Source organism: Prionailurus bengalensis, chromosome B4, assembly GCF_016509475.1.
Source record: "Prionailurus bengalensis isolate Pbe53 chromosome B4, Fcat_Pben_1.1_paternal_pri, whole genome shotgun sequence".
In the NCBI taxonomy this organism is placed as follows: Eukaryota; Metazoa; Chordata; class Mammalia; order Carnivora; family Felidae; genus Prionailurus; species Prionailurus bengalensis.
Window position 1 is genome coordinate 123,092,897 of NC_057358.1, and position 27,449 is coordinate 123,120,345.

Here is a 27,449-nt window from a genome sequence, read left to right on the forward strand (position 1 = left end):
TATATTTTTAAAGTAAGGTCATAATTTAGATTAAGATGCAACATTTTCAACAGAATTTACAAAGGAAAATTGCAGATCTAGTTGTTTCCCAAGTTTTTCTTGAAAAATAGCTTATGTGTGAGAGACAATCTTCGCTACACTCCCTGTGATTCAATTCACTCAGAATTTTTTTAAAGATTATTAAGCACCTACTATGTATTACATGCTAAGGCTTTTAAAGGTGAAGATAGGCAAGGTTCACATTTTTATGAAGTTGACATTTTAGTGGTAGATTATTTGATACAGTTAAACTATATAACTTAGGAACCTATAATTGAAATTTAGATTCATCCTGTTAGAAACTTATTGAACACTAATAAAAATTTGTAATGTTCTTACATTTATCTCTCTTTTTTGGATACAACAGGATAGCTATCAGTAAAGCATTACTATTGTTTTTTTTTTAAAAAAAAACAGCTCATTTATTAATTATTAGGCAGATAATAATACTAACCCATGAAAACATGTTGAATCCATTGCTGTAGGTTGGGCTTTTACATCCAGATAAAAAGAGCTAAGTGCTGAGTAACACATTACTAAACACTTAAAGATCATCTTTCAGTATGTAATTTCTTCCTGCAAAATTGCAACCTAAACCTAAGATTTAACTTCAAACGCACAAAACTACTTTCAGTAAGACTAAAAATCACTATAAAATAAAATACCCAGTCTAAAGTACTATAAAACATTTTAGTTCCCAAATCAAGAAATTCTCGGATTTACATTTAGTGTAAAGAAACATTTACAAAAAAAGTCCCTTTGCAGAGTATTTGGGGCCTAAAGAAACAGAAAAAAAGAACACTGTCACTTTTAGAATCAGCGTTTGTCAGTGGGTTCTACAGAGCCATGAGGAACTAAATACAGACATGAAAACCCAACTCCAAAGCAATGAGGTCTCAGACACAATCAGACCAAATCGCTCTTCCCGCCTGGTAGCATACTTGGGCTGGTATTATTACACACTATTGGTGAATCAGGGACATCTGTTTATAGACACATGGTAGCATTTGAATTGTATTTCCAGGCTGGAAGAAACCTTGATTCCTCCAGTTAAACTCCTTCATTGTTCAAGTAAAACCAAGATCCAAAGTGAATTATACAAAGTGACATAATTGATAAGTGGCAGAACTGGCCACCAGAAGTCAGGTTTTCTCAAATTTAACGTACCTGATAGATTTGGCTGGGCACAAAAAAAATCAGCTGGGGTACTTAAAAATGCAGGTCTCAGTGGCCCCATACCCAGAGATTCTAGTTTGATAGAGCTGGGATGTGCCCAGGATTTATCATTGATGATGATACAGCTGGCCTGAGAATCACATGTGAAGAAATATTATGCAAGTTCTTTAACACTGAACTATTTCCAAAATAAAGTGTTAAAGTGGTTGAGAATTTCAAAGCATAGCTTTAAAGACACTGTTATTTCCCCCACCATTTCCTGGATCTTCATGTGTTTGTGCAAAATGCACAAGCAATAAGAAGTCAAAATCTGTTGACTATCCAGACATAACATCGATTATCACAATGCACTCCTGTAATGGGTTGGAAATCTTTGACTGATCATTTTTTCATGTCACAAGATTATCCAGTTAATGTATTTCTAGGGGAATGGAGAGGAATATTTCAATCCAAGAATGAAGTTGAAACTGCAAAATTGTATAACCACTAGACTTTTTTTAAACATAACTAAAATTCTCATTTTTGTTGAGGATTTGCTAGTTAATAATGTATTCCCTTATTCCCAGCCAGGCCTTCAGTCAACATCTGTCGCATCACACATGTCTGCAAAATATCTCCCAAAACAGACTTGACAATTAACTGGAAGATGAGATTCAAAATTGTGGGAGTCAGGTGAGAACTTCTACTACTTTCCACAGTAGTATGTACGATTACAATAAAATATAAGATATTATGCTATGAACTTCAACCTTTATAAGTATTTTAATGGGCTCTTGAATTAAAGGAAATCTACATGGGTAAAACACAGCAATATTAGAATCATAGTTCACTGAAATAAAAAATTACTTGCGTAGGTTAAGATTTAGATTAAATCAACAAATTCAATTCTAATGACAGGCTTGTGTTTTACATCAAGTGACATATAGAAGCTTGAATAAATCAGGTCCCAAATTTTAATTAACTGATGAAATGTGACATACTATTGATTTTAACTGAATTGAGGGTGTGGGATTACCATCTTTAAATCAAAGAGGACCCCAAAAGATTAGGCTTTTGGGTGTGTCTTAATACACTGTCATTTCAACTTATTTTGATTTATTTGTTTGTTCTCCATCTTGTTCCAAAAAAGGATTTAAGGCTATCAATTCAAATTAAGGTTTGCTTTTCAGACTTTTTCAGATGAAATGAAAGTAGCTGGATTTCCATCAACAGATTCTCAGTTGACAGGTTTTGTCCATGGCTTCACTTTATTTTCTGAAGGGCACTACAAAGGATTCCAACTTCACCTACAAATTAAAAAAAAAGCCACTCATATCTTAAGAAAATACCCTTTAAATGTCTACAATGTACAACATGTTAGAGGATGCGTGGGATGTATGGATATTCTGGGCACCACCCCAACCTTCAAGGAGCTTACAGAATAGTTTTATGGTGATATATTTGGGCAGTTATAGCATAGGGACTTACAAGTTTTAATGTAGTTAGCTTCACCTTTCCATAGAAAGAGTTAGTTTTCTTTCTTTTTCTCTTATAGGGACATCTATACATGCTTGCAAGGATCTAAGCCATGAAACCTAAAAATGTGGTTCACACAAACCTCCTGTGTCAACATCACCTAGGGCCTTATTACAAATACAAACTTCTCAGCCTTACCACAAATTTAGCAAACTTAGTTTGGGGTTATGACTCAGGACTGTTCATGTTTAACCAGCTCTCCAATGATTCTGATGTACTCATTCTGAGGCATGAGAATGCTTGGTTTGAGCAGATAACTCAGCCTAGATTGCTAGACCACTGGACTATGATGGAGTCCACTCCCATTCATGCCATGTTCTCACATGCCAAGAGGCCACAGGAACATAGACACTTCAGAGAAGTGGAAGGAATCTTGAAGATGGACAAGCCTTGCTCTCCTAGATCCTGAGGAAACAAGTATAGAGAGGTGTATAGTCACAAAGTATAGTCACATTGCTCTAAGGACCCTTCAATTCCTAAATCTGTTATTCTGTGATTTAAAAAATTCTCTTAAAAACAAAGTTACTCTTGCCTTTTAAAGGTAAATAAGAGAGACAAAAAAAGTTATGGGCTGACCCCTCTGTCTTACATCCCAGCCTCTGGAGCAGTTGGCTGGCCTTTTTGGTGAACAGATCTATTCCAGCTGAGTATCCAAAATGGAGTCTATGGGGCAGGGGTGGGGAATCAACCTTGAACTTTTTCAAAATGTCTGGTCACAGGTGGCCATACCTAATGAAGAATGACTATAATGGCCAGGGACAGCTCTACTACTGGATGTGGCCTCAGGCAACATCAGTAGGGTATTAGAGGGATACTTCAAGCCTACCTGCATTTTTGGCCTTTGTTAGCGTTACATAAGGTAGGAACCTCCACCTGGTCTAGAATTCCTCTGTTTAGGCTGCTCACCCCTTCAGTAGTTTCATCCATCCATTTGACAACTCATGAGCACCTGATATACTTTTTTAGGACTAGGGCTAACCCCTAGGGATTTGACAGTGAACCCAACCTGGCCTTCTGCTCATGTCTTGCTGGGGAGTCAGACAAGTAAATAATTACAAAACAATATAGTGATACATGCTCTGAGAGAGGGATCTGTGTGGATGCCAAGACATAGGAAGGACACCCGGACAGGTCTTCCTACAAGAAGAGATGTCTATGAAAGACTTAAAAGATGAGCTAGAGTTGGGGACTTCTAAATGAGAGCGGGAATGAGAATATTTTAAACATAAAGAACTGCATGAGCAAAGGCCAGAAGCCAGGAGGAAGTGTGGGAACTAAAAGCTGGCCAGTGTCCCTGGAGGGGAGCCTGAAGCACTGGAGAGGGAGTCCAGTGAAGAACAATGTAACACTGTGACATTTTTATGAGCAACTGTTATAATATCGTCATTGTCCTGGAAGGGTAGAAGGCCCACAGATGAGCTAGTAGATGGCTATTAAAATAGTGAGAATCTGTCTTGTAGGGGTTGAAAGCCCAGGCATAGAAATATGCATTGGACACTTAGAGGAAACAGAGTGGAGAGGCAAAGGAGGAAGAGGAACACGGCAGTGACAAGCCAGGATATTATGATGGGAGGAGGTAGGGTGGAATCTAGGAAAGTCAAAGGAGAAAAGACACTCAAGGCAACTGTGGCCTTTTTGCCAAGTTTTCCTCATTCAACAAACAAATAGCTTACCTGGAGATACGTTTCTCCCTAATTCAATATTTAATAAATTTCTTATTGTTCCTATGGTGAAGGTAAGAAAATCCAACTCTCTATTTCTAGTAAACGGAGTAGCCTCTTGAGGTGTAAGTTACTTACTGTTGATGGAGTCAGCCAAAATCTTAAGTTGCTGGGTATTGTCCAAGACCTCAATCCTTTGGGTGTATGGATCATAACGAACTGAGAAGGGCCGTGGGATTGTAGCAGCAAAATTCCTGAAACCGAATCCACAGAGCTCAGTGAAGGGCACCATTTGGGGACAAATCATTCTAAAAGATTTCTCAGTGGCATTTCACTTCAATCTTACTAGAACCGGGGCTTTAGAAAGCAGACTGAGAAGGGAAATGGAGTTTTAGTGGGATCCTGTTGGGCAGCCTTTGTGTGCTGTGTATGTGCTGAGGTGTATATACAAACACACGTAGGCACATGTTTATTTAGTTACCTACCTCCAAAAAGGTAGCTTATGGTAAAAGCACAGAATACATTGAGGCCAAAATTCTTGCCATTAAATAAAATCAAAAGAGTAAGTAAATCTAGCCAAAGAATGCTATAGAATGAAATAAGCTCCAAGATGCTTGACAAACAATGCAGAAAGGGAAGCACCTCTCTCAAGAGTGGAAGAAAACACCATGCTATTAATGAAATTTAACATGGATTGAGTGCCTCCCATGTACCAAGAACTATATGAAATCCCAATTGTTGTATACGCTTTACAGCTATCATTCCTAATTTAGTCTTCATGAAAACCTTAGGAGGAAGGTACTATTTCTATCCCTATTTTACCGATGAGAAAACTGAGGCTTGGGAAGTTTCAGTGAATACCAAGGTCACACTGGCAATAAATCGTGCAGCTGAGAAGGGACCCAGGTAGTCTGACTTTGGCCTGTGCCCTTCACTGCTTTGCCTTCTTGATGCATTACTCCTGGATCTGGGAAAGTACCAGGAGGGCCTTATGAAGAACTTCAAGCGATGTAATGAACAAGATACTCCAAAAATGGCCTATAGATTGCAACGGCATCACAAATGATACTTCTAAGTGGGCTGCTGGTAAGAGTCAAAGCTGCCATCCCAACAAGACAAACTCTAAGGGAAACTAGTGGGTTTTCCAAGTTCGGCAAGAGCGGTAGATTATAGTGGCTGGAAACCCAAGTTCCAGAGCCAGGCCGCCTGGACTCAAATCCTGCCTCTGCTAGTGACAGCCCTTGTGGGCTGCACCTTGGTGTCCTCATTCCTCTATAAAACTGGAACGAGAGCAGTGCTACCTCAGAGGGTCGTGGCCAACGCTGTTATAAAATAGAGTAAGTGCTACATGTGCGATAGCTGTTCTCTTTCATCAGCGACCGGGGACTCAAGAGGAACAAGTGGTTAAGTATGTCTCTCCACCTCTATTTCTCTGAAGAGAGCTTTCTCAGCCCTGCTGGTGACATGATGCATAGAGCGCATATCTGTGATGTGGCCTGCTCTGCACCTTGTCCCTCTTACATAGTTTACCTCATCTTTGCTCTGGGCAATCTGCCTCCACACCACTAGAAATGCTTCAGTGAGGCAGTCAGTCTTGGGGCCATCCCGCCTCTAGCCAGAGAACAGTGCCTGATACATAGTGAGTGAGAGAAAGAGAGACAGACAGACAGAGATAATGGGCACGTGACCACACTCGGCATTGTTTCTTTCTGCCTAGAGCTTGACTCTTGACACTGAAGATGGTCAAAGTTGATTTCTCTTAGCTGGGATGCTCTGAGGACATCCCTTCCTTCTCTGAACCCTGTTCTTCAGCATTCCCTTTGACCCCGAGTCACCTCTCAACAGAATGGAGTTTTTGTGGGTGTCTCCTCTGGGCGGAGGGCACTGACAAAATGGGTGGGATTTCAAAGGCCTGAGAAACCCAGGTTCTGGCAAGCTCTTCCTGCTGGTCTGGAGCAGATCACTTCCTGGGTTAGAAAGTCACCACCAGGAGGGACCCATTTAAATGTGACCCTGGTTTGACAGAATGGTTATGAGTACTGGTTCTGAGCCCCACACCTGAATCCAAACCCTGGGTCAGTCCCTTACTAGCTGTATGACCCTGGGTGAGTTACTAACCACCTCTGTGCTTCTAACCCCCAGCCTCAAACTTTGTAGTTTTATTTGAAGCTTGAATAAATTAATACATGAAAAGCACTTAGAACAGGGTTTGGTACATAATAGATATTAGACATCTAACCTGCTTATTATTATTATTATTATTATCATTATTATTATCCAAGTGGGGTAATGCACTAATCCACTGAAGTCCATAACTCCCAAAAGGTCCCAAAAATGGCAGAGTATAGCCTTTAGGGGCTAAGGGAAGGCTAGGCTCCCAGGGAGGGGTGGAGATTTAAGAAATAACTAGAAAGGAGTAACTGAAAAAACCTGAAGGCCCTGGAGAGATAGGAGGAAGGGAGTCATCTTAGGCCAAACCATGCGGACCCGGGAGCCAACGTTTTACCATCTATCATCTAAGTTCAACGCAGTGGAAGCTGCACACTCAGCTTCATAGGATCCCAGAAACTTCTGTATCTATGTCTATCACCCCCCACTCATCAGATATAAAACAAGAGGTGGTAACAAACAATGAGTATCAGGATAGCCATGTCCAGGGAGGCCTCTGCCCAGCCTGTCTCCTGCTGGGAGGAGAGACACTCAAGCAGATTATAGACAGGGCGGTCAGCTCAGAAGGCTGAGCCTGAGTCTTGCTACCTTTCCATCACCGTCAGCTTCTTGCTGAATTGCCTCTGAGACAGATGCATTTGCCTATTACTTATTGCATGTTCACTATGTATCAGGCACTGTTCTAGAGCCGGGGGAAAGATCAGGAAAACATAAAGGACAAAAATTCCTATGGAAATGGAGCTTAAATTATTTGATGTATTAAACATTAGCAAGTGGTAAGCAGAAAAACAAACTGCAGAAAGGGGTAAGGATATGAGGTGGGGCTGGGTAGGGATTTAAAAAAAATTTTTTTTAATGTTTATTTATTTTTGAGAGAGAGAGAGAGAGCACAAGCAGGGGAGGGGCAGAGAGAGAAGGAGACACAGAATCTGAAGCAGGTTCCAGGCTCTGAGATGTCAGCACAGAGTCCGAAGTGGGGCTCCAACCCACGAACCATGAGACCATGACCTGAGCCAAAGTCAGTTGGTTAACCAACTAAGCCACCCTGGTGCCCCCAGAGGCTTTCTTTAAAAAAAATTTTTTTTAATGTTTTTATTTATTTTTGAGACAGAGAGAGACAGAGCATGAGCAGGGGAGGGGCAGAGAGAGAGGGAGACACAGAATCTGAAGCAGGCTCCAGGCTCTGAGCTGTCAGCACAGAGCCCAAGATGCAGACCTTGAACCCACGGACAGTGAGATCATGACCTGAGCTAAAGTTGGATGCTTAACTGACTGAACCACCCAGCCCCTTCCCCCCCCCCCCCACCCAAGAGGCTTTCTTAATAAGTCACTTGGTCCAAGAATTGCCCATAAAGGTCTTAGGTGAGAGCCACATAGGGGTCTCCCTCCTGAAGGAAATCTGATGTCACATAAATCAAGGCTTCTAGCCATGCCAATGTGTACCAAAAAAGACTTTTGATTTTGCAAATATGGCAAAGGAATCTTCTTGGGAAGCAGACATATCTGTCCCTCTCTCCTTTCCCATTTCTATGAAGGAAGGACAGTGAAAAGAAAACAACAGAGTCCAGTTTAAAAAAAAAATTGTAACTTTATTCATTTTGAGAGAGACAGAGAGAGAGAGAGCAGGGGAGGGGCAGAAAGAGAGGGAGACACAGAATCTGAAGCAGGCTCCAGGCTCTGAGCTGTCAGCACAGAGCCCGACGCAGGGCTTGAACTCACAAACCGTGAGATCATGACCTGAGTTCAAATCAGAGGTTTAAGCAACTGAGCCACCCAGGTGCCCCTGTGTGAGAATTTTAAATAAGTTTGTTACGAGGTGCCTGGGTGGCTCAATCAGTTGAATGTCTGACTCTTGATTTTGGCTCAGATCCCACAACTCTGGGATCAAGCCTGCCTAAGATTTTCTCTCTCTCTCTCTGTCTCTCTCTGCCGCTCTCCTCCACTTGCACACCTTCTCTCTCAAACAAACAAACAAACAAACAAGCAAACAAAGTAAATTGGTTAGAGAAAGACACACAGAGAAGGTTAAAAGATCAAAAGGTCAAAGGGTCAAAAAGGTCAAAAAGACTTGAAGGAGTTGAGCAAGTGAATGATGCAGGTGTTGGGAGAATAAAGTGAACAAGGGATTCCCCCAGGTTAGAAGATTTCTGGAATGATCTGTTGGGGGCCTTCTGTGGCTACTATGTACACAGAAGAGTTCAGTACCTGGACTTGGTGGCTACATTCAAGCAAGGATCCAGTGGCAGAGTTTCTGCAGGGGTCAGCATATCCAGACAATTAGCTGTGAAATGGGGTCCCACTAAGGAACCTCTCCAAAATAGAGAGTGAAAGGGACAAAGGTGGGGAGACTCCGTCTGCTGCACACTGTTGTTGTAAGCACTGGAATCCACTCTTCTGGCCAACCACCCACAGATCAGCGGCACCAGACAAATCAGGAGGCCCCTAGAGCCACTGACCCACCTTAGTCACCACCTCACCTCACTTTCTCCTTGGCATCATTAAAACTCTCAGCCACGTAATAGAGGGGCTGGAACTCTGTGACAGTGTACTCCTGGACGGCTATCTTCTCCAGCTCCAGGGGGAGGAGCTTCGGCTCGCCCGACAAGCAGTACTGTGGGCCCCGAGTAGAAAATTTTCACGGTTAAATCAGGGTCAGGTTGTCTGTATACCTTCTGTCATCTCACCCTGATTCCTTCCACATCCCAGCCCAAATGCAGTGAACTGAGTCATTTTGCATATAGAAGATCCTACCCTTCAAAGCCCATCTAAAATCTGTAGTCAAGGTAGAAAGGAGGAATTCACACTAGCCATTTTCATGTGAGATGATCAATAGAGGATATGAGAGCCCACCACATTTTTTGGCATGTATTTCCATACATCTGTGTGCACAATTCAGCCTTGGGATCGGGAGGCCCCTCTGTCCTGGAGACCCGTGTACTTGCAGTTCAAGTTTACATCTAATACCCAAAGTCATGAACAAATCATAGCTGCTAAGGTACCAATCACTTGAGGATACAAGAGGAGCGCCTTAATCATGTGCCCTGAAGAAATCATGTATCCACAGGAGAACTGCAGAGAAGTGTTTGACAGCCATCCAGGTCAATATGTAGCTGGAGAGTCTGAAATACTATGGACCACTTCTCATCAGAGCTCCAGCCTGTCTGGTATCAGACACAGTGTAGATACTATAAAGGTATATACTGCCTTCTCTACTATATGCATTTATTCCAAAATGTTTATTGGATGACTTCTGTGTGGATGGCAGTGTACAAGATGGATAAAGATCCTGGACCTCCTGGGGTTTACATACCAATGTAAACACAGGTGTTAAGGTACCAATCACTTGAGGATTAACGCCTGGGTTGAATCTCAAAATGGATATAAGTGGAGTCTTACCTGTAATTCACCAAAGGATGACAGGAGCCCAGCACCATATGCCTTTATGGAGTCTCCTTGTTTGCAGAGGCCAAACTCCACAGTAAACCAATAAATCTGGAATGGAAAGTCAAGTTCAGAGCACACCCCAAGGAGGGGAAAAGCAGCAAATGCCCCAGGGCTAAAGACAGGACTTCCCAGGTGGGAGTTTGTGCAGGTCTCTTCTCTGAATCACCATGACCTGGGGTCGCTTCTCTGTGTCCTATGTCCCACCCTATCCAGTCACTGGCTGAATCAAGAGTTGGCTGAATGCAAGATGTGTTGGGAAGCAGTGAGGGAGTACTGAGGAAGCCCAAAGAAGATACCCCCAACAGTAAGTCTATTGGACAGGAACTCCTCAACCCCTTTCGCTTTCTTCTCTGTGGCATGACTACAGTGAGATGTTCCCTTTAGTTGGTCAGACTTGCCAGCAATCCCATCAGCCATGGGAGGTAGGAGATCAGTAGTAATAAAATCATTGAGGGGGTATCCCATCATTGTGCTAAAACTTGGGGGGTCGGTTTCTGATGTACTGCCAACCACTGCACCTATCCTCTCCAAATAGCCAAGCCCAACATGTCCTAGATGCCTGGCCTGGGAAAGATGGTCCTGGAATTCTGGCATAACCCTACTGACCAGGGCCAAGAGGAACCCAGGTCCCAGTTAGCTGCTGGAGACAGTCATGGTCTTGGAGAATTAAGGATGGGTTACTAGTTAAGTTGGTTTATTACCCTAGAGAATAAACTACTAAACTGATATAGCTTAATGATAAATTTGCATTCATTCATGTTCTAATACCTTTACAAAGCTTTCTTTTTCATCTTCCAGGCTGAGAAAATTATAAGAAATGTGACTCAGAGGCTGGGGAGGGATGCACTCAAGTTGGAAAGAAGTCTGTAGGAAGAAAACCCCCTGCTGTACAGAGTCATGGATTCCATGCTTCAATGGATGAGTGTTATCACATTCACTGGGGAGGGAGAAGTGCTTGACAAGAAGAGGAAAGCCCACCCCCACTTCCACCTCCTATCTAATAAAGGAAAGATCCTCACGCTGGCTCCAGTGCAAAGGTAGAGAGTAAATATTTCCTCTTCAAAGCCATGAATCCAAGCTATTTCCCCCCCACACACACTTTATGCCCAAAGGTTCTCAAGTGCTGTCATTACAGCCTATTTGTGTTTAAGATTCTTTGTTTAAAATCACATGTAAATATTTGCATGCTGCTGATTTCAAAATCAAACCACTAAGGAAAAATCAAAATGTGAAATTTCATTTGTGTTCATGTAAGTCAGCACATTCTGATATTTCCCCCAATTGGCGTGGCTTTCAGGAGAGGATCAAAGCTTTGAAGATCTGAGGGCTATAGTCTAAAGCACTCCCACTACCTGCCAGGGAGAGAGGGGACTTACCGTGGCCAGTTTCTCAATGTACTCGTCAGGCGCACCCAGAGAGGCAAGGCCAATTTCCTGTAATTATAGATAAACAGAGTCACTGGCATGGCTGGGGTCTGCCTATCTTCAACCTTCACCCTCAGTTCCAACCTCGTACTTGACCACGGGAAGGTGACGGCTGACAACATGCCTTCACAACAGCTCAGATAGACCCTGATTATTCTTTCAAGTCTTCCCTAGCCACACATCATACAATCACAGATCTCAAGAGCAGGGAAACCTTACTTCATCACTTGGCTCTTTGTATTTACTTTACAAATAAGAAAACTGAGGCACAGAGAAGGGAGGTGATCTACTCAAACTCACACAGTAAGTTGTGTATGAAGCTTCATTCCTTGATTCCAGCTCAGTGATTATCCCCCCATAGCTCAAGTGGAACATGTATGGAATACAAGAGGAGTGTCTTAGTCATGTACCCTGAAGATACCACAGGAGAACTGCAGAGAAGTGCTTGACAGCCACCCAGGTAAATACATAGCTGGAGAGTCTGAAATGCTATGGACCACTTCTCATCAGAGCCCCAGCCTGTCTTGTATCAGACAGTGTAGATACTATAAAGGTATATGCTGCCTTCTCTACTATATGCATTTATTTATTCCAAAATGTTTATTGAATGCCTTCTGTGTGGATGGCAGTGTACAAGATCAATAAAGATCCTGGACCTCCTGGTGTTTACATTGAAGTGGAAAGTAAGTCCTCCTTTTAGATCCAAAAAGAATGTGCTCAGGGAACTTTCAAAATGACACCCTGCCTTGGGACTATGTGTTGGAGCATGTGACACTGATGGCCCAGTAGCATCCATCTATCAACTCAAGTAATTGTTCACTCCTCTGGGAATGGCATATGGAGGATTGTCACTTAGCCTCTGACTGGGCAGAATAGCTTCTGGTAGTGAGAATAAAAAGTTCCTATGTTCTAAGGAAGAAACTGATTTTTCTTTGGCCATAAGAACAAAACCCAGTTTTAAAGCTGTCCAAAGCAATCAATGACAACTTGACAGCAGGAACGATTTTTCTGAAGGTCAGCTGGTCAACAATAGCCTCAATCCAATGGTGACACTTGTGAGTTAAAGTTTAGCTAATCCTCAAACACTTCCATTTACAAAAGTCCAACAATCTCTGAACACCACAGCTCCCAAAACCCCACATAAAAGCAATAGTTTTCTTTGTTTAGAGAGATTGTGTCTTACAAGTGCAGTTCTCCCTTACCTAGCAGGCAGTTAATTCAGCTTTTTTGTTTGTTTGTTTGTTTGCTTGTTTGTTTGTTTCAGGTATTAAGTGATCGCCTCTTCAATCCACAATAGAAATACTTATTTCTTCCAGCTGAGGGGAAACTTATGAAATTTACACACAATCCCAATACACACAAACCCATAATTCACATTTGCTGCAGTATGTGATCTCAAGTTGATCTTTATTCCAGTTGATCTTTATTCTTCCCTGTGAGGAAGAAGATTGGCAGGCAAAGCTTTGTATTGGTTCACATTTGTGGAGACTGAGGCACACAGGTCACATGGCTGGTTAGAGTCAGGGTGGGACATGTGGGTGCATCACTCAATTCTCCCCAACCACAGTTTATCCTCTCAGTGCCCTGAAGCTATTACTAGGATCCTGTCACTCATCTAGAAAGCTCACTACAGTGATAGATGAATCAAGGCCTAGACTACAGCTTTGATTATAATGGCAAGACATTTGGCACTTTATTTATTTATTTAGTTAGTTAGTTAGTTTTGCCAACTATGAGTTGGGCTACTAGCATTGGATTCTTAGCAAATATTATCTTATCTAATTAAAGCATATACAAAAATGGCTGTCTGGAAGCGACAAGTCCCTAAAGAGGAGGGGAAAGGTACCAGGAGAACTTGGAAGAAGGTAAGGTTACTTCTCTGTGAGGATCAGGCAAGATTTCATGGACAAAAAGACCCTTAAGCTAAACCTGGTAGGATGAATGAGATTAGCAAATTCAACAGCACATATATGATTCCCAGGATGAGGGATTTATCAACCCCATGCTGGGGTCCCTGAAAGGGTATTTAGCCATCTCCATGAGACCATACGCCTATCTCTAGTGGGATCACAGAACTGTGTCTGCTTTCCACCCTTGCAGAGAACACAAGGATCCCTCCATATGTTCAATTCATTGAGCAATCCCAGATCTCATTCTATAATTAAAAGGCCAAAAAGGTTCACTCCTCACCTGGGAAAACTGGGCAAAGCTGCGATCTGAAAACAAGGGCACATGTCCCAGCAGCTCATGGCAGATGTCACTGAAAGACACAAAGGACAGAGCTTGGAAGTGAGGAAGGTTATAAGTCAAGCCAGATGCATTCTTTCTACATAAGAAATAGACAGGTAGAAAGGAGGTAAGCCATTCAGGTTTATGACCTCACTCCCAAGCATTAGTGGCATACAAAGCTTGGGATCAAATGAGGCAAGATACAAGAGAAAAGGAAGAAGGGAAAAGAAAAGTAAGGAGCAAATCAGGGAACAAACGCCAGAGGGCCTTAGATATATCCTCAGTGGGGTGCAGAACAGAAGAGCCAATATTCCCATGGACCTCCTCCCATACACCTGAGTGAGCTGTAGGTCACAAACACTTCCCAACCCAAGTCTTCATCTTGGTAGTGACATCATGGGCAAATGCAATGTGTTCAGTTATTCCCCATGAGAAATAAAAGTTAAATTTTAAAAAATAGTGCTGTTCTTTGCTTATTTATTCAAGAGAGGGGCAAAAGTCATTCAGAGGAGAAAATTTACATTTATTTAACACTTAATGTGCCAGGCCCATTAGAAATAGGTCTTTTCTGATTTGTAGTTATAAACTTTGTGGACAGGCAAAAAATATTTTGGGTGTCCTATTAAAAAAATTTTTTTTACTTCATTTTTGAGAGAGACAGAGACAGAGACAGAGCATGAGCAGGGGAGGGGCAAAGAGAAAAGGAGACCCAGAATCCAAAGCAGGCTCCAGGCTCCGAGCTGTCAGCACAAAGCCCAACATGGGGCTCGAACCCACCAACTGTGAGATCATGCCCTGAGCCAAAGTCAGACACTAAACTGACTGAGCCACCCAGGTGCCCCAGGTGTCCTACTTTTTGTATAAATTGCATAAGTTCTATTTGATTTGATTAAGAAGATGGCTAACTGTCAAAGTAAGGTCATTCTCTACCTCCATACAAACACATCTAGACATAGAAAGATCAGAATCATCCAGATGTGTATTCAGGAGGTGCTGAGATCACCTGGCCACCACTTGCTCCTGTTCACATTTGGAGCTTCATAGCTCTGATTCCTACAATCCCTTTGGAGGTTGACTGTGACCTCTTATTCCCACAGCCAGAGAAGATCTGAATATGTGATTCATAAGATGCCCAAATCTCCAATCAGTAAGGTCTATCTGGACAGAGAAAATCCCCAGAAGAGATGAATCTCTCTCTTTGTACTACCATCAAACAATCCAGAAAACTAGTCCTGTGGATCAGCCCACGATGAACCCAAACCTCAGTCCTGGAGCAGGGATCAATGGCACTCACGGTGGCTGGATACTGGTAGCAGGAGGAGAATACTCACGGTTCAGGCGTGTACATGGGCTTGGACCCATGTCTGATGTATTGAGTGCAGTGGAAGACTCTGAAGGCCAGGCCACCCAAGAAATCCCGAGAGGAGAGCAGGCCAGCCACAGGTCGGAGGCGGAATCCAGTGCAAGCTGGGAAGCCAAAGAGAAAGAAAACTCAATGCCCATCACAGCAGAGGCAGAGGAGCCTGAAAAGTTTTAGGCAAGGGAGCAGTAGACCCAACTGTCTAGGAGAATAGATGCCGATGCCAAGTAGACTTGGCTTCACAGCTCTGTCCCTACGCTTTGTAGCTGGGCGATTTGCATCAAGTAACTTCATTTCTCTGAGCCTCATTTCCTCATCTGCAAAATGTAGATAGATATTTACTAGCTTTATTCCAAGAATCAAACAAGCTAGTAAATATAAAGTCCTTAGCACATTGGAGACATTTAATAAATTTAGCTTTCATTCTTGTTTATTAGGATGAAACACTTGTTCCCTATTTCTCATGTCTTTAGAGTTGAAAGGGACTTTTCACTCCACTTCCAGAAGGGAAAAGGATGAAAGGAATACTTCCAGCTTCTTTACTGCCCTTCACATATACACCCCTCAAAGAGCAAGGACTTGTCTGATTGGAGCATTTGGGAAGAGAAAATGAATGTTCTCCGTGTGACCTCTTTGGTCCTTTCTCACCTGTCTGCTCACAGAGGTGCACATTCTGGTCTGCTCTTGGCCATGCAATGGAATATACACTTGACCATGAATTGGTAGATAAGTTTACATAATTCAGAGGTGAAATATTAGGAAGTTCATTTTGTTTGTACATCCACACCGCATTCTCTAAGTAGCTTTTATCAGTAATAAAGTTGACATTTTGATCCTCTCTCTGGTTCCAATTATCTGTCTCCCAATTTGTTGCAAACTTGGAAAGAGAATAATAATCAGTGATGATGGTGATGATGATGATGATGATGACGACGATGATGATGGTAATGATAGCTAGCACCATATACTACCTGCCATGCTGTTCTAAGCACTTTATATCTACTAACTAATCCTCCTAATAACCCTACAAGGTAGATACTTGTATTATTCCCACTTTACAGATGGGAAAGCTGAGACACAGAGAAGTTTAATTTCTTGTCCAAGGTTACATCTACAGTCAGTCTGGCTCCAAAGTCTGTTCTCTGAATGACTTCTCTGTAACTCCCCAGCTGCTAGTGTTACCACTTTGTTATCTCACTATCGGTCATGGCAAAATGGATATTTAGCCAGAGCATGCCTTTAGGACCTGCTGTCCATCTGCCTATGTTCCTTGGACCTGCAGGCTGAAATTCACTCTGCTTGGCCTCTCATTTCCCTCTTCAACTGGCAAGTAGAGACCCTCTAGATAGAAGGGACCCAAAGCTCATCTAGCTCATCCCCAGTCTATCCCAGCTGCCACTTCCTTCCCTGCCACATAATTTCCCTGGCTCCTTGCCCCAGAGCCGGCCATACCATTTCCACACAGCTCAGAGCCATAGAAACTTCTTCATTTCTGTAAACCTGTGGTCTGTCCTCCTACTTTCTCTCATTCTACCTGCCACATACTAGGTGTTTAGTATGCGTTAGCTGGTGGGTCTTATCTTGGTTTTGCCAAATTAATGTCTCCAGGCAGAAAGGAAAATACTTACCTCACTTGGAAATGATGTGCAGAGGCCAGGCATCCCAATAATGTTTTCCCCCCAAGAGTTACTCAGATTCCAATTCAGCCCAAATTCACTGAGCACCCCCTGTATATGTAGCACCATGCTGGGTGTTTTCACTTACTACGTCTTTTTTCATTCCCACAATTTCCCTACGAGACGGTCTCTATTTGACAGGTGAGCAAACTGAGGCAGGTTCACCCAACTAGATGGGGTCAAAGCAAGATTCCTACTAGTCAGAGGCATGGATTTAGAGCTCAGGGCTCTTGGTACTGCCACAAATAACACATTTCGTACACAAAGCACACTGCAGCCATCTATAACCCAGAGGGAACTGCGAGGAGAACTCTGCCTGGGCACCTGGGACTTTGAGAATGGGAAAAAAAAATGCTTTTCAGGGACAGGGATACGGCAAAACCCACACACGATGCCTTGTCTTGGATGAGAGTGGATTAACCGTGGAAGCTGGTGGTGAGGCAGAGCCCAGCAGTGAGATTTGTTTTTCCGACCATCAACCTGCCTGCATCACCACACATACCCTGGTACTAGCTGTGATTTACTTTCTTCCCTTTCCCTTCCCTTCTGCTCCCCCCACTTTTGCCCCTGAAGTAGACTTACTCTGCAGAAATTGAGAAACCTCTTCCAGCTGGGGAATGTTATCTTCGCGGAAGCCACAGTACTTTTCCAGAAGTGGGAAGATGTGATTGTGCTCATAGCAAGCATGAGTTTTATACAAGGACTTCAGGGTCCTGAACACCGTCCCCCAGGTTTTCTTTTCTTCCTCTGTGTATTCCACTCGAGGGATGGGCTGCCCACTGGAATACAGGCATGAAAGATTTGTCTCCAGAAAGGCAGGTGTAAAGCAGAGGAAGAAGGAGCATTAGCAGAGGGAGGAAGGTCCAGAATCTGTGAACCGTCACAGACTACAGGGGGTTTCATAAGTTATTCAAAAGAAGAAAGTTCCACTTCTTGATATAGGAAACATTCATGCAATTTGGCTAAGCCACGATACAAGCTCTCAACTCACCAACCACACCAGAGATTTGTTCTCGCTTTGGAAAATCACTTGGCCTTTCTGCTCTTCTCTCTCTCCAATTGTTTACCCAGAGTAGAAATTCACTTAACTGCAAGGGCCCAGCGGGTAACGTAAATGGGCAAAGTAGTGGGTATGGACAGTGGAGGGTGGCAGCCAAGACAACTGAAAGGCACATCCTCTTTCTAAACAAAGGCATCCAAGTTCAAGTAAAGCAATATCGTGTTTTGCATTATGTCAACTAATGCAATTATATCTGCGGTCTAAAGTGGATTTAATATATGGACTGTGAGCCTGAGACCCTTGTTTAGTGGGCATGCGCTTGCTAGATTTGATATTTCTTTTTTTTTAATTTTTTTAATGTTTTATTTATTTTTGAGAGAGACAGACAGACAGAGCATGAGTGGGGGAGGGGCAGAGAGACAGACAGACAGACAGACAGAATCTGAAACAAGCTCCAGGCTCTGAGCTGTCAGCACAGAGTCCGACATGAGGCTCGAACTCATGAACCGTGAGATTATGAGCTGAGCCAAAGTTGGACGCTTAACAGACTGAGCCACTCAGGTGCCCCTAGATTTGATATTTCTGACCTTAGGGATTTAAACCCATGCCAGGTATAAGATCTGCTTTTGTAGCATCTTCTGTTATGACATAACAGAGCTACAGGGAGCTGGTTAAAATACATATGTTGGACCCTGTCCCATAGATCCTGAATCTGTGGGGGAGGAGAAAGCCCAGGCATCTGGACTGCAATAAGCTTCCAGGGGATACACTATGCTTTGAGAGTCAGTAGTTCAAAAGGTCCTTTTGAAAAACATCTAAGAATGAGCTGTGTTCTCAAGAGTAAAAACAAATGAAAATCAAACAGAGCCTGACTTTTAAAAATCTAGCGACTGTTCTTTGCACTACAGACCTGTTTCCTAACAGGGTACACAGTGTCTAGGACGAGGCAGAACTTTTCGCTTAAGAATCTGGATCATTCTCAGCGTGGATCATCCTCAGGCTCCAAACTAGGTTTCTCCTGCCCTTTCGAAGCTGTAGCTCATCCAAGGCCATTAAAGCAAAGTCAGTGTTATGTTCCACAGAAAGGTGGGCAGAGATTAGGACAGATTTTTGCTGATGCATTGAAAGCAACACAAACTCAGAAGACCCTATAATGGCCAGCAGGGTTTGTGAAAAGAAAACATCAGGCAAGCCCCTGCCTGAGGATGCACCATTATTTCCGGGCTAAGTGCTGATGGAGGGAAAAAGCAGGCTTCAAACATGGACAGAGAAGGGTTCACTACTTGGCTCTACAAGTTCCTAGCTGAATAAATGCTCTGGAAGTTTAGAAAACCTCTCTAAATCTAGTCTGTGCCACTGGTACATAGGCTGATAAGTAACTATTTGGGAGGTATAGAGGAGAATTAGGTGAAATACTATGTACAAAGTACCAAATATTGGTGCTGACAAATAATAATACCACTGGGTAATGGATAATTATCATAACTAAGTCTTATTTAAAAAGAAAGGTGAGGGGCGCCTGGGTGGCGCAGTCGGTTAAGCGTCCGACTTCAGCCAGGTCACGATCTCGCGGTCTGTGAGTTCGAGCCCCGCATCGGGCTCTGGGCTGATGGCTCAGAGCCTGGAGCCTGTTTCCGATTCTGTGTCTCCCTCTCTCTCTCTGCCCCTCCCCCATTCATGCTCTGTCTCTCTCTCTGTCCCAAAAATAAATAAATAAATAAAAACGTTAAAAAGAAAGGTGATTTGCTATTTGATAATACAATTTTAAGAGATAGTAACAGGGGCACCTGGGTGGCTCGGTCGGTTAAGCGGTTAAGCATCTGACTTCGGCTCAGGTCATGATCTCATGGTCCGTGAGTTCGAGCCCCGCGTCGCGCTCTGTGCTGACAGCTCAGAGCCTGGAGCCTGTTTCAGACTCTGTGTCTCCCTCTCTCTCTGCCCCTCCCCTGTTCATGCTCTGTCTCTCTCTGTCTCAAAAATAAATAAACGCTAAAAAAAAATTAAAAAAAAAAGAGATAGTAACATCCTGGGTACCATGATGTCCCTTTGGTTAATAGTTACCTTTCCAGGGTGTGCCATGTCCCTTCCCCATTCTTCCAGTAAAGCAGCCTCCTCCCCTCCCAGCCTCAGGTTCAAGTGGGAGGAGACTCCACCACTCTTACCTGGGCATGTGACCAGGCCTGGCTATTTAGAGCATCTCATTTCCCTGGTCACAGACAGTGGCTGACAGACGGGCCCATGTTCTAATCAGAGCCAATGAGACTCACAGAGAAAACTTTTGTGGAACCTGTTGGAAGGAGATAGAACCTCTAATTGTGTTGAGGTGTCAGCCTGGTGGTTCTGGGCCCACCTCCAATAGAGACGCCACCGATGGCCAGAGAGCAGGGCCAATGCAGAGGACTACAGAGTCAGAGAGAGGGAGGGAGGGTGGGAGGGACAGAAGCGTGTGGCAACTTGAGCAAGTTATTGCCACTTTCTGAGCCATATATATATTCAACATAAGGACAGTCAAATCCATCTTGTAATATTGTAATAAGAATCAAATACGTCATCTCTGAAGTGCTGTCTGGATGTAGTAAACATTTCAGAATTTATTTTCTCTCTCTGTCTCATACGTACACACTAAGTTCCATGGTTTACTTAGAAAGTAAACACAGCACATTTTATTCCATCTTCCACTTCCATCAAGAGACCTGAGGTTTCATAAGATCCTTGATCTTTGAAGAAATTGTCAATTATTCTCATCAAGTCATGGTCTGATTAAGTAAACTAAACTAAGACAATTTAGGTAGAGTGTCCATTTAGTTTGAAATAAGGAAGAGATATCTAGTTAAGCCAACTAGGATCCTTCTTCAAAAAAGTGTTTTAAGTAGACGACGTTGTTTCTGAATTATTTCACCAACCAAATACGGCATTCAAGATACTCCAGCACCTGGCATAGCCTTCCCTCTCCTTGGAGTCTTATTTTACACCAGATCTTCCCACATAGGTAATTATTACAAGACAAATAATTTGGTGCCTCAGAACTGCAACTGCCATTTTTCAGCGCCTCTTCAATCTGATGTTTTAAGACTTTCATTAAATGTTCTTGGGCAGGAGAGTCGGAGCGCCACACGGCAGATGGGCGGAGAAGAGGTAGAGGTCGTTAGTTAGCAGTGGTGGGGGTTAGTTGCTTCTTTACTCTCTATAGGAATTGACTCTGGCCCCAAATATTCACATCTCAAAACAAAAGCCCTGTAGCTAAACGGGCCACCCTCTCTCCTTCACTACTCCCATTCTCTTTGGCTGTAAACTCCAGCTCAATCTTTAATTCTCAGCCGAAACTTTACTTCCCGCTGACCTAGTTGCCCAATCTACATTCCAACTCCTAATTATACGGCCTCGGGACAGCCAAGTTTTAACTTTGGGAACACCTATACCTATCTCGTTTACTGTTACTTTTGTCACTGCCTTCCCCGTATTCCCCAGAGGGCATGGGCTCTGTGGGTCTTGCTCTTGGGGTGGGCCCTGGAACTTAGTAGATACATTCCGTCACGTGATCAATATCCTGTGGTTCCATGACTCATAACGCAGGAGCTTGGGCCTCATTCCCCATGCGGAAAGTGCCAGAGATCTGAATGTGGGGGCTATTGGTATGGAGGGTGGCAGAAACCAAGGAAGAGGGCCAAAGTTGAGTCTGAAAGACATTACAAGCTCTGGGGTGAGATGAACAGGCCAGGGAGAACTGGGAACAAACCTCAGAAAGGAGGGAGGGAAATCAGTAGAGAGTAGAATACATTTGATTCTCTTTATATGTGGTAGTTGTGCTACTTAAGGTCACCATGAGCTCTGAGCTGAACTCTGAACGCAGAGCCACTGGTCCAGAAGAAATACAGGACTAGGGTCCCATGAGCTCTCACCACATTTTCATCAACTAATAACACCTAACTTCATTTTGTGTGGGCTTTTGTATAAAGAAATCTTATTAATATATACGGCTGATTCACTAACATTGATCTCGACAGCACTATAACTCCTGCCTGAACGAAGCTTATCTAACACACGCATTTTTTCCATAAACACATTATGGAAAATGTGTTCAGCCTTCTCACACTTAGGAACCCTAGACGGCACTTCACCACTGTGCTGGGGGGAGGGGGGCATTTTAAACGGGAAAATGATCAACAAAAAAATGCAAAAATTCGGCAACCGGGTCTCTAATCTAAATAGACTTCAATAAGAATAGTTGTGGGGCGCCTGGGTGGCGCAGTCGGTTAAGCGTCCGACTTCAGCCAGGTCACGATCTCGCGGTCCGTGAGTTCGAGCCCCACGTCAGGCTCTGGGCTGACGGCTCGGAGCCTGGAGCCTGTTTCCGATTCTGTGTCTCCCTCTCTCTCTGCCCCTCCCCCGTTCATGCTCTGTCTCTCTCTGTCCCAAAAATAAATAAAAACGTTGAAAAAAAAATTAAAAAAAAAAAAGAATAGTTGTTTATAGTATAGAAGCTGAAATAAGAAGGCAGTGTCACCTTGTTCAGTCTGAGACCTCGTGCATCAGGCAACTCCAATCTTCCCCCACTCTGTGCATGTCTGGGAATGATTGCAAAAGTGCCACAAGAATTGAATTGGAGGTCTCAAATAAATGAAGCAAGTAATCCTCGAATAATGAAAATCCACTGTGCCAGATACTGAGCTAAGAGACCATTTCAAAGAAGAAAGGGATGGTAAACAGGGTCAGAAGTTTAAAAGAGAGGAGCTAAAACGAGTTCTGAAATAGGCTTTGAATTTGAGAACAAGTTCAGCCCTACTAGCCACATGACCTTGGCCACATCACTTAACCATCTGAGATTCATTTGTAAAAATGGGGAAATTGACTAGAAGGTCTCTAACGATTCTCAGAGAGCCAGGCATCCATGGATGGTTTTCTTTTTTTTTTTTTTTAATTTTTTTAACATTTATTTACTTTTGAGACAGAAAGAGACAGAGCATGAACGGGGGAGGGGCAGAGAGAGAGGGAGACACAGAATCGGAAGCAGGCTCCAGGCTCCGAGCCATCAGCCCAGAGCCTGACGCGGGGCTCGAACTCACAGACCGCGAGATCGTGACCTGAGCTGAAGTCGGACGCTCAACCGACTGAGCCACCCAGGCGTCCCCATGGATGGTTTTCAATAATCAATTTAACTTACTTGATAAACAAGGAGAATGGTGAGGCATTCAATCCATTCCAGGCTTCTCCATTAGGTTTCACATTTTTATTTATTTTTTTAAATGTTTACTTATGTTTGAGAGAGAGAAAGCATGAGCAAGAGAGGGACAGACAGAAGGAGGTGGACGGAGAATCTGAGGCGGGCTCTGCGCTGACAGCAGACGGCCAGATGTGGTGCTTGAACTCACAAACTGTAAGATTATGACCTGAGCTGATGTCAGACGTTTAACTGACTGAGCCACCCAGGTGCCCCAGGTTTAACATTTTTATGGAAAGAAGGTTAGGGGATCAGTTTCTCTCCTCAAATCGCAAGAGCCAGGCAGTAAGTGAATGTCCTTCCTAAGCAGCTCCTGGATTATATGGAGAAGTGTGGTCTCCTGACGCTGAGAATCCCGGCGCTCAGGGAAGTGGGTAAGAATGACTTTGGAGTTAGAGAAATCTGAATTCAAAAGGGGATGATGTCACCTACTAGTTATATTATGACCTTGGTAAGTTACTTAACTGTATTGAGCATTACTTTTCCCATCTGAAAACCAGGGAATTATTATTAAGACTAAATAAGATAATGAAATAATGTAAGCAAAGCATTTAACAAAGCCCCAGACAGAGCAAGGAGATCATAAATTTAAGTTATTATTATTATTGGCTACCTGAAAAAGGCTCCTGTCTATACCCGATTTGATGGTGTTCACCTGACCATGTTAGGGCAAAGGCAAAGTGGGGAGAGGTTGCCATGTTCTGTGGTTCCTGTTTGTCACAAGCCAAGGCCCCAAACCCAAATGGGCCTAGGTTTAACCAAAATCAGGTTTAACCAAAGTTCTGGATCTTTCCACTGCTGGGAGTCATTCAGAGAAGGGAATTGTCTTATTTTCTCCGGAGGTCTTTCCATCTGGACGGTAACTTTGTATTCAGTCAACAGAGCCCTATTATTTTCATCGCCCTCAGAATCTATCAAAGCTGTTAAAGTACCATCCCTCAGGGTTCTGGTCAACTTTTTAAAAATTTTTATTTATTTATTTAGAGAGAGAATGAGATGGGCGGGTGGGGGGGGGAGAGAGAATGAGACACAGAGAGAGAGAGAGAGAGAGAGAGAGAGAGGATGAGAGAGAGAGAGAGAGAGAGAGGATCCCAAGCAGGCTCCAGCGCAGAGCCTGACATAGGGCTCAAACCCACGAACCATGAAGTCATGGCCTAAGCTGAAATCAAGAGTCAGATGCTTAACCGACTGAGCCACCCAGGTGTCCCGGATCCTGGTCAACATTTATGTCTCATCTTGAGCATGTCTTTTCTCACGTCTTAACTCAGGAATGGAGCTCAGGCCTCAAACGCTGTTTCCCCGTGGTAGCATTTCTGTAGTTCCTGAGGGCTCAAAACAGCAAAAACAGCTCCCTTCCCAAACTGACATCTTTGATATTTGCATTTTCCTTTGGCTAAAATAGGGTAGAATCCCAGACAGAAAACAATAAGCTCCTCTGAAAATTGCCCTTCGCAGCTGGGTCAGATCAGATCAAAGAAGAACGCTGAGGCACGGCTCATCTAAAACCTCAAACGATTCATTATTTCAGTAAAGCAGCCAACTCCTCCTTGAATGTAAATGATTCTCTTTTTCCTTCTTCCCTGTTTAATGTGGAGAATACCAGAGGCTGTGTTATTCAGGGCGAGGCCTTTTGTAATTACTTCAGATGTTAGCGCATAAGGACACAACAAAGCTGGGGAGAAGGCCGGCCCGGCACCGTGGGTAATTTTGTTTTGTCTAGCAGCAATTTTTTTTTGAAACATGTGTTATTAAAGGGAGGGTTTAAACACACATGCGCGCGCGCGCACACACACACACACACACACACACACAGGCGCGCACGCCCGCACACCGAAGGCAGGACTCTCTATGCTGGTATTTTCCAAACTTGGGCAAGGAAAAGGTAAGCCAGGAGCGTGCGCTTCTCTCTTCCCCAAGACCAGCAAAGTGGACTTACTGTCGGTAGCTGTAGGCAATGTCAGCAAACTGCTTCCGTCTTGCTCGATACACAGGATCCTTAAAACCCTAGGAGAGAGGAGACACTTGACTTCTCAAGGCTTGGGCAGAGAGGCCTAGCATGTCCCTGTGGGATTTGAATGGGGGCTCTGTGAGCTCTGACAGCCCTGCTCTCCTTCCTCAGCTTCTTAATAAACAAACAGGTACATGCTTGCTGCTATTGCAATTTTTTAAAATAGTATTTATTGGGTCTTTATTTTATGCCTGTCTATGTGTGCTAGGGACTTACTGTATCTGTAAGTCCCACAAAAATCCTGCATGGTAGCTCAGTATGATTATCCTCATGCATCCAGCGTAAACAGTGGCCCAGGAAAAGGAGTCAAGCAAAGATGAGACCAGGGTTTGAAGCACCCAGTTTCATGCTGTTTTCATTGCACTTCAGGGTCAACCTTTATACCGCAGCAGGGGCTCACCTGAGAAATCAATCTCAATATAGAAAAATGAAGATAATCATTTCTCCTTTGAGGCTCACCCACCGGCAGACAGCCTTTCCCCCAACAATCATAAGCAGCATGTTTCTTTTATATATATATACATAATATATATTATATATATATAATTTATTTGAGGGGGGGGGGCATGTGAGTGGGGGAGGGGCAGAGAGAGAGGAAGAGAGAGAGACTCCCAAGCGGGCTCCACACTCAGCATGGAGCCTGAGGCGGGGCTCGATCCCACGAACCGTGAGATCATGACTGGAGCCAAGATCAAGAGTCAGATGCTCAACCGACTGAATCACCCGGGCACGCCCAAAAGCAGCATATTTCTGAAGAGTGGAAAGAAGCCAAGGGTGTCTTTCAGTGTTGGTGGGACGTATACCTTAGTCAGAGATGAGCCCAATTAATTAAAAGGGCATTTTCCCTGCACTTTCTTCTAGGAGTCCTATGGTTTAAGGTCTTGCACTTAAGTCTTTAATCCATTTCAAGTTAATTTTTGCAAGGGGTGTCAGATAGGCATCTAATTTCATTCTTTTGCATGTGAATATCCAGTTTTCCCAACTCCATTTACTGAAGAGACTATCATCCATTCCCAATTGAGTATTCTTGGCTCCCTTGTCAACTATTAGCTGACTGCATATGCATGGCTTTACTTCTGGGCTCTCGATTCTGTTCCATTGGTCAATTTATGCCAGTACCATACTGTTTTGATTTGTATAACTTTGTAATATAATTTGAAATCAAGACATGTGACACCTCCACCTTTGTTCTTCTTTCTCAAGAAGGATTGCTTCTTGAAAATAATTTTTCTGGATATAACGCCAGAAGTACAAGCAACAAAGTAAAAGTCAACCAGTAGGACTATGTCAAACTAATACTTTTGCACTGTAAAAGAAACAACCAACCAAATGAAAAGGCAACCAATGGAATGTGAAAAAAATTTTGCAAACCATATATCTAATATAAGGTAAATACCTAAAATATATAAGTAACTCATACAACGCAGCCCTAAGTTTTCCATTTAAAAAATAAGCCATAGAACTGAAGAGACATTTTCTAAAGACGGAATACACATAGTCAGTAAGTACCTGAGAAGACACCCAACACTCATCTTCAGGGAAATGTAAATCGAAACCACAATGAGATACCACCTGACACCTTTTAGAATGGCTATCATCATAAAGACAAGAGAGAATGAGTGAGGATATGGAAGAAAGGGAGCCCTCACGTTGCATATGGGAATGTATATTGGTGCAGCCACTATGGAAAACAGTATGAAGCTTCCTCAAAAAATTAAATACAGAACTACCATATGAAGCAGCAGTCTCACTTCTGGGTTTCCATCTAGAGGAAATGAAAATAAGATCTTGAAGAGATATCTATATTCCATGTTCACTATAGCATTACTCATAATAGCCAACATATGGAAACAACCTAAGTGTCTGTCAATAGACGAAAGGATGAAGAAGATGTACACATATATATCACATGTATTATAATATATAATATATAGTATAGTAATATAATACATATATATATCCTACCACTCAACCATAAAAGAAGGAAATCCTGCCACTTCCGACAACATGGATGACTTGTGAAGTTATTATGCTAAGTAAGTCAGACGGAGAAATACAAATACTGCATTGTCTTACTTCTATGTAAAATTGAAAAAAAGCTGAATTCATAGAAGCAAAGTCGAATGGTGGTTGCCAGGGGCTGGGGTGGGAGAAATGAGCAGATGTTGGTCAAAGGGTACAGACTTGCAATTGTAAGATGAGTAAGTTCTGGAAATGTAATGTACAGCATAGTAGCTATAATTAATAATACTGTATTATATACTTGGAAGTTGGTAACAGAGTAGATCTTAAATATTCTCATCACACACACACACACACACACACACACACATACACACATACACACACAAATGGCAATCATGTGAAGCGACAGAGGTGTTAACTAACCTTACTGTTATAATCATTTTGCGATATATATGTGTATGAAATCATCACGTTATACACTTTAAAGTTACACAATGTTATATGTCAATTATATCTTAATAAACCTGGAAAGGGAGGGGGGGTATTTTACCAAAAAAATGATAGT

At 43.0% G+C, this 27,449-nt stretch overlaps 1 protein-coding gene across 2 annotated transcripts in view; it reads right to left on the reverse strand.

The window, feature by feature from the left end:
• Positions 1-1,958: 1,958 nt before the first annotated feature.
• Positions 1,959-27,449, reverse strand: part of PAH (phenylalanine hydroxylase) — a 103,541-nt gene continuing 78,050 nt past the window's right edge. For both annotated transcript variants that reach the window (XM_043562349.1, XM_043562348.1), the window contains 9 exons: positions 24,848-24,915; positions 17,276-17,472; positions 14,989-15,124; positions 13,619-13,688; positions 11,381-11,437; positions 9,957-10,052; positions 9,038-9,171; positions 4,530-4,645; positions 1,959-2,501 (listed from right to left, as the gene is read on the reverse strand). In XM_043562349.1, coding sequence (XP_043418284.1) covers positions 2,458-2,501; positions 4,530-4,645; positions 9,038-9,171; positions 9,957-10,052; positions 11,381-11,437; positions 13,619-13,688; positions 14,989-15,124; positions 17,276-17,472; positions 24,848-24,915 — 918 coding nt within the window. In that variant the 3' untranslated portion in view covers positions 1,959-2,457. The remainder of the gene's footprint in view (positions 2,502-4,529; positions 4,646-9,037; positions 9,172-9,956; positions 10,053-11,380; positions 11,438-13,618; positions 13,689-14,988; positions 15,125-17,275; positions 17,473-24,847; positions 24,916-27,449) is intronic.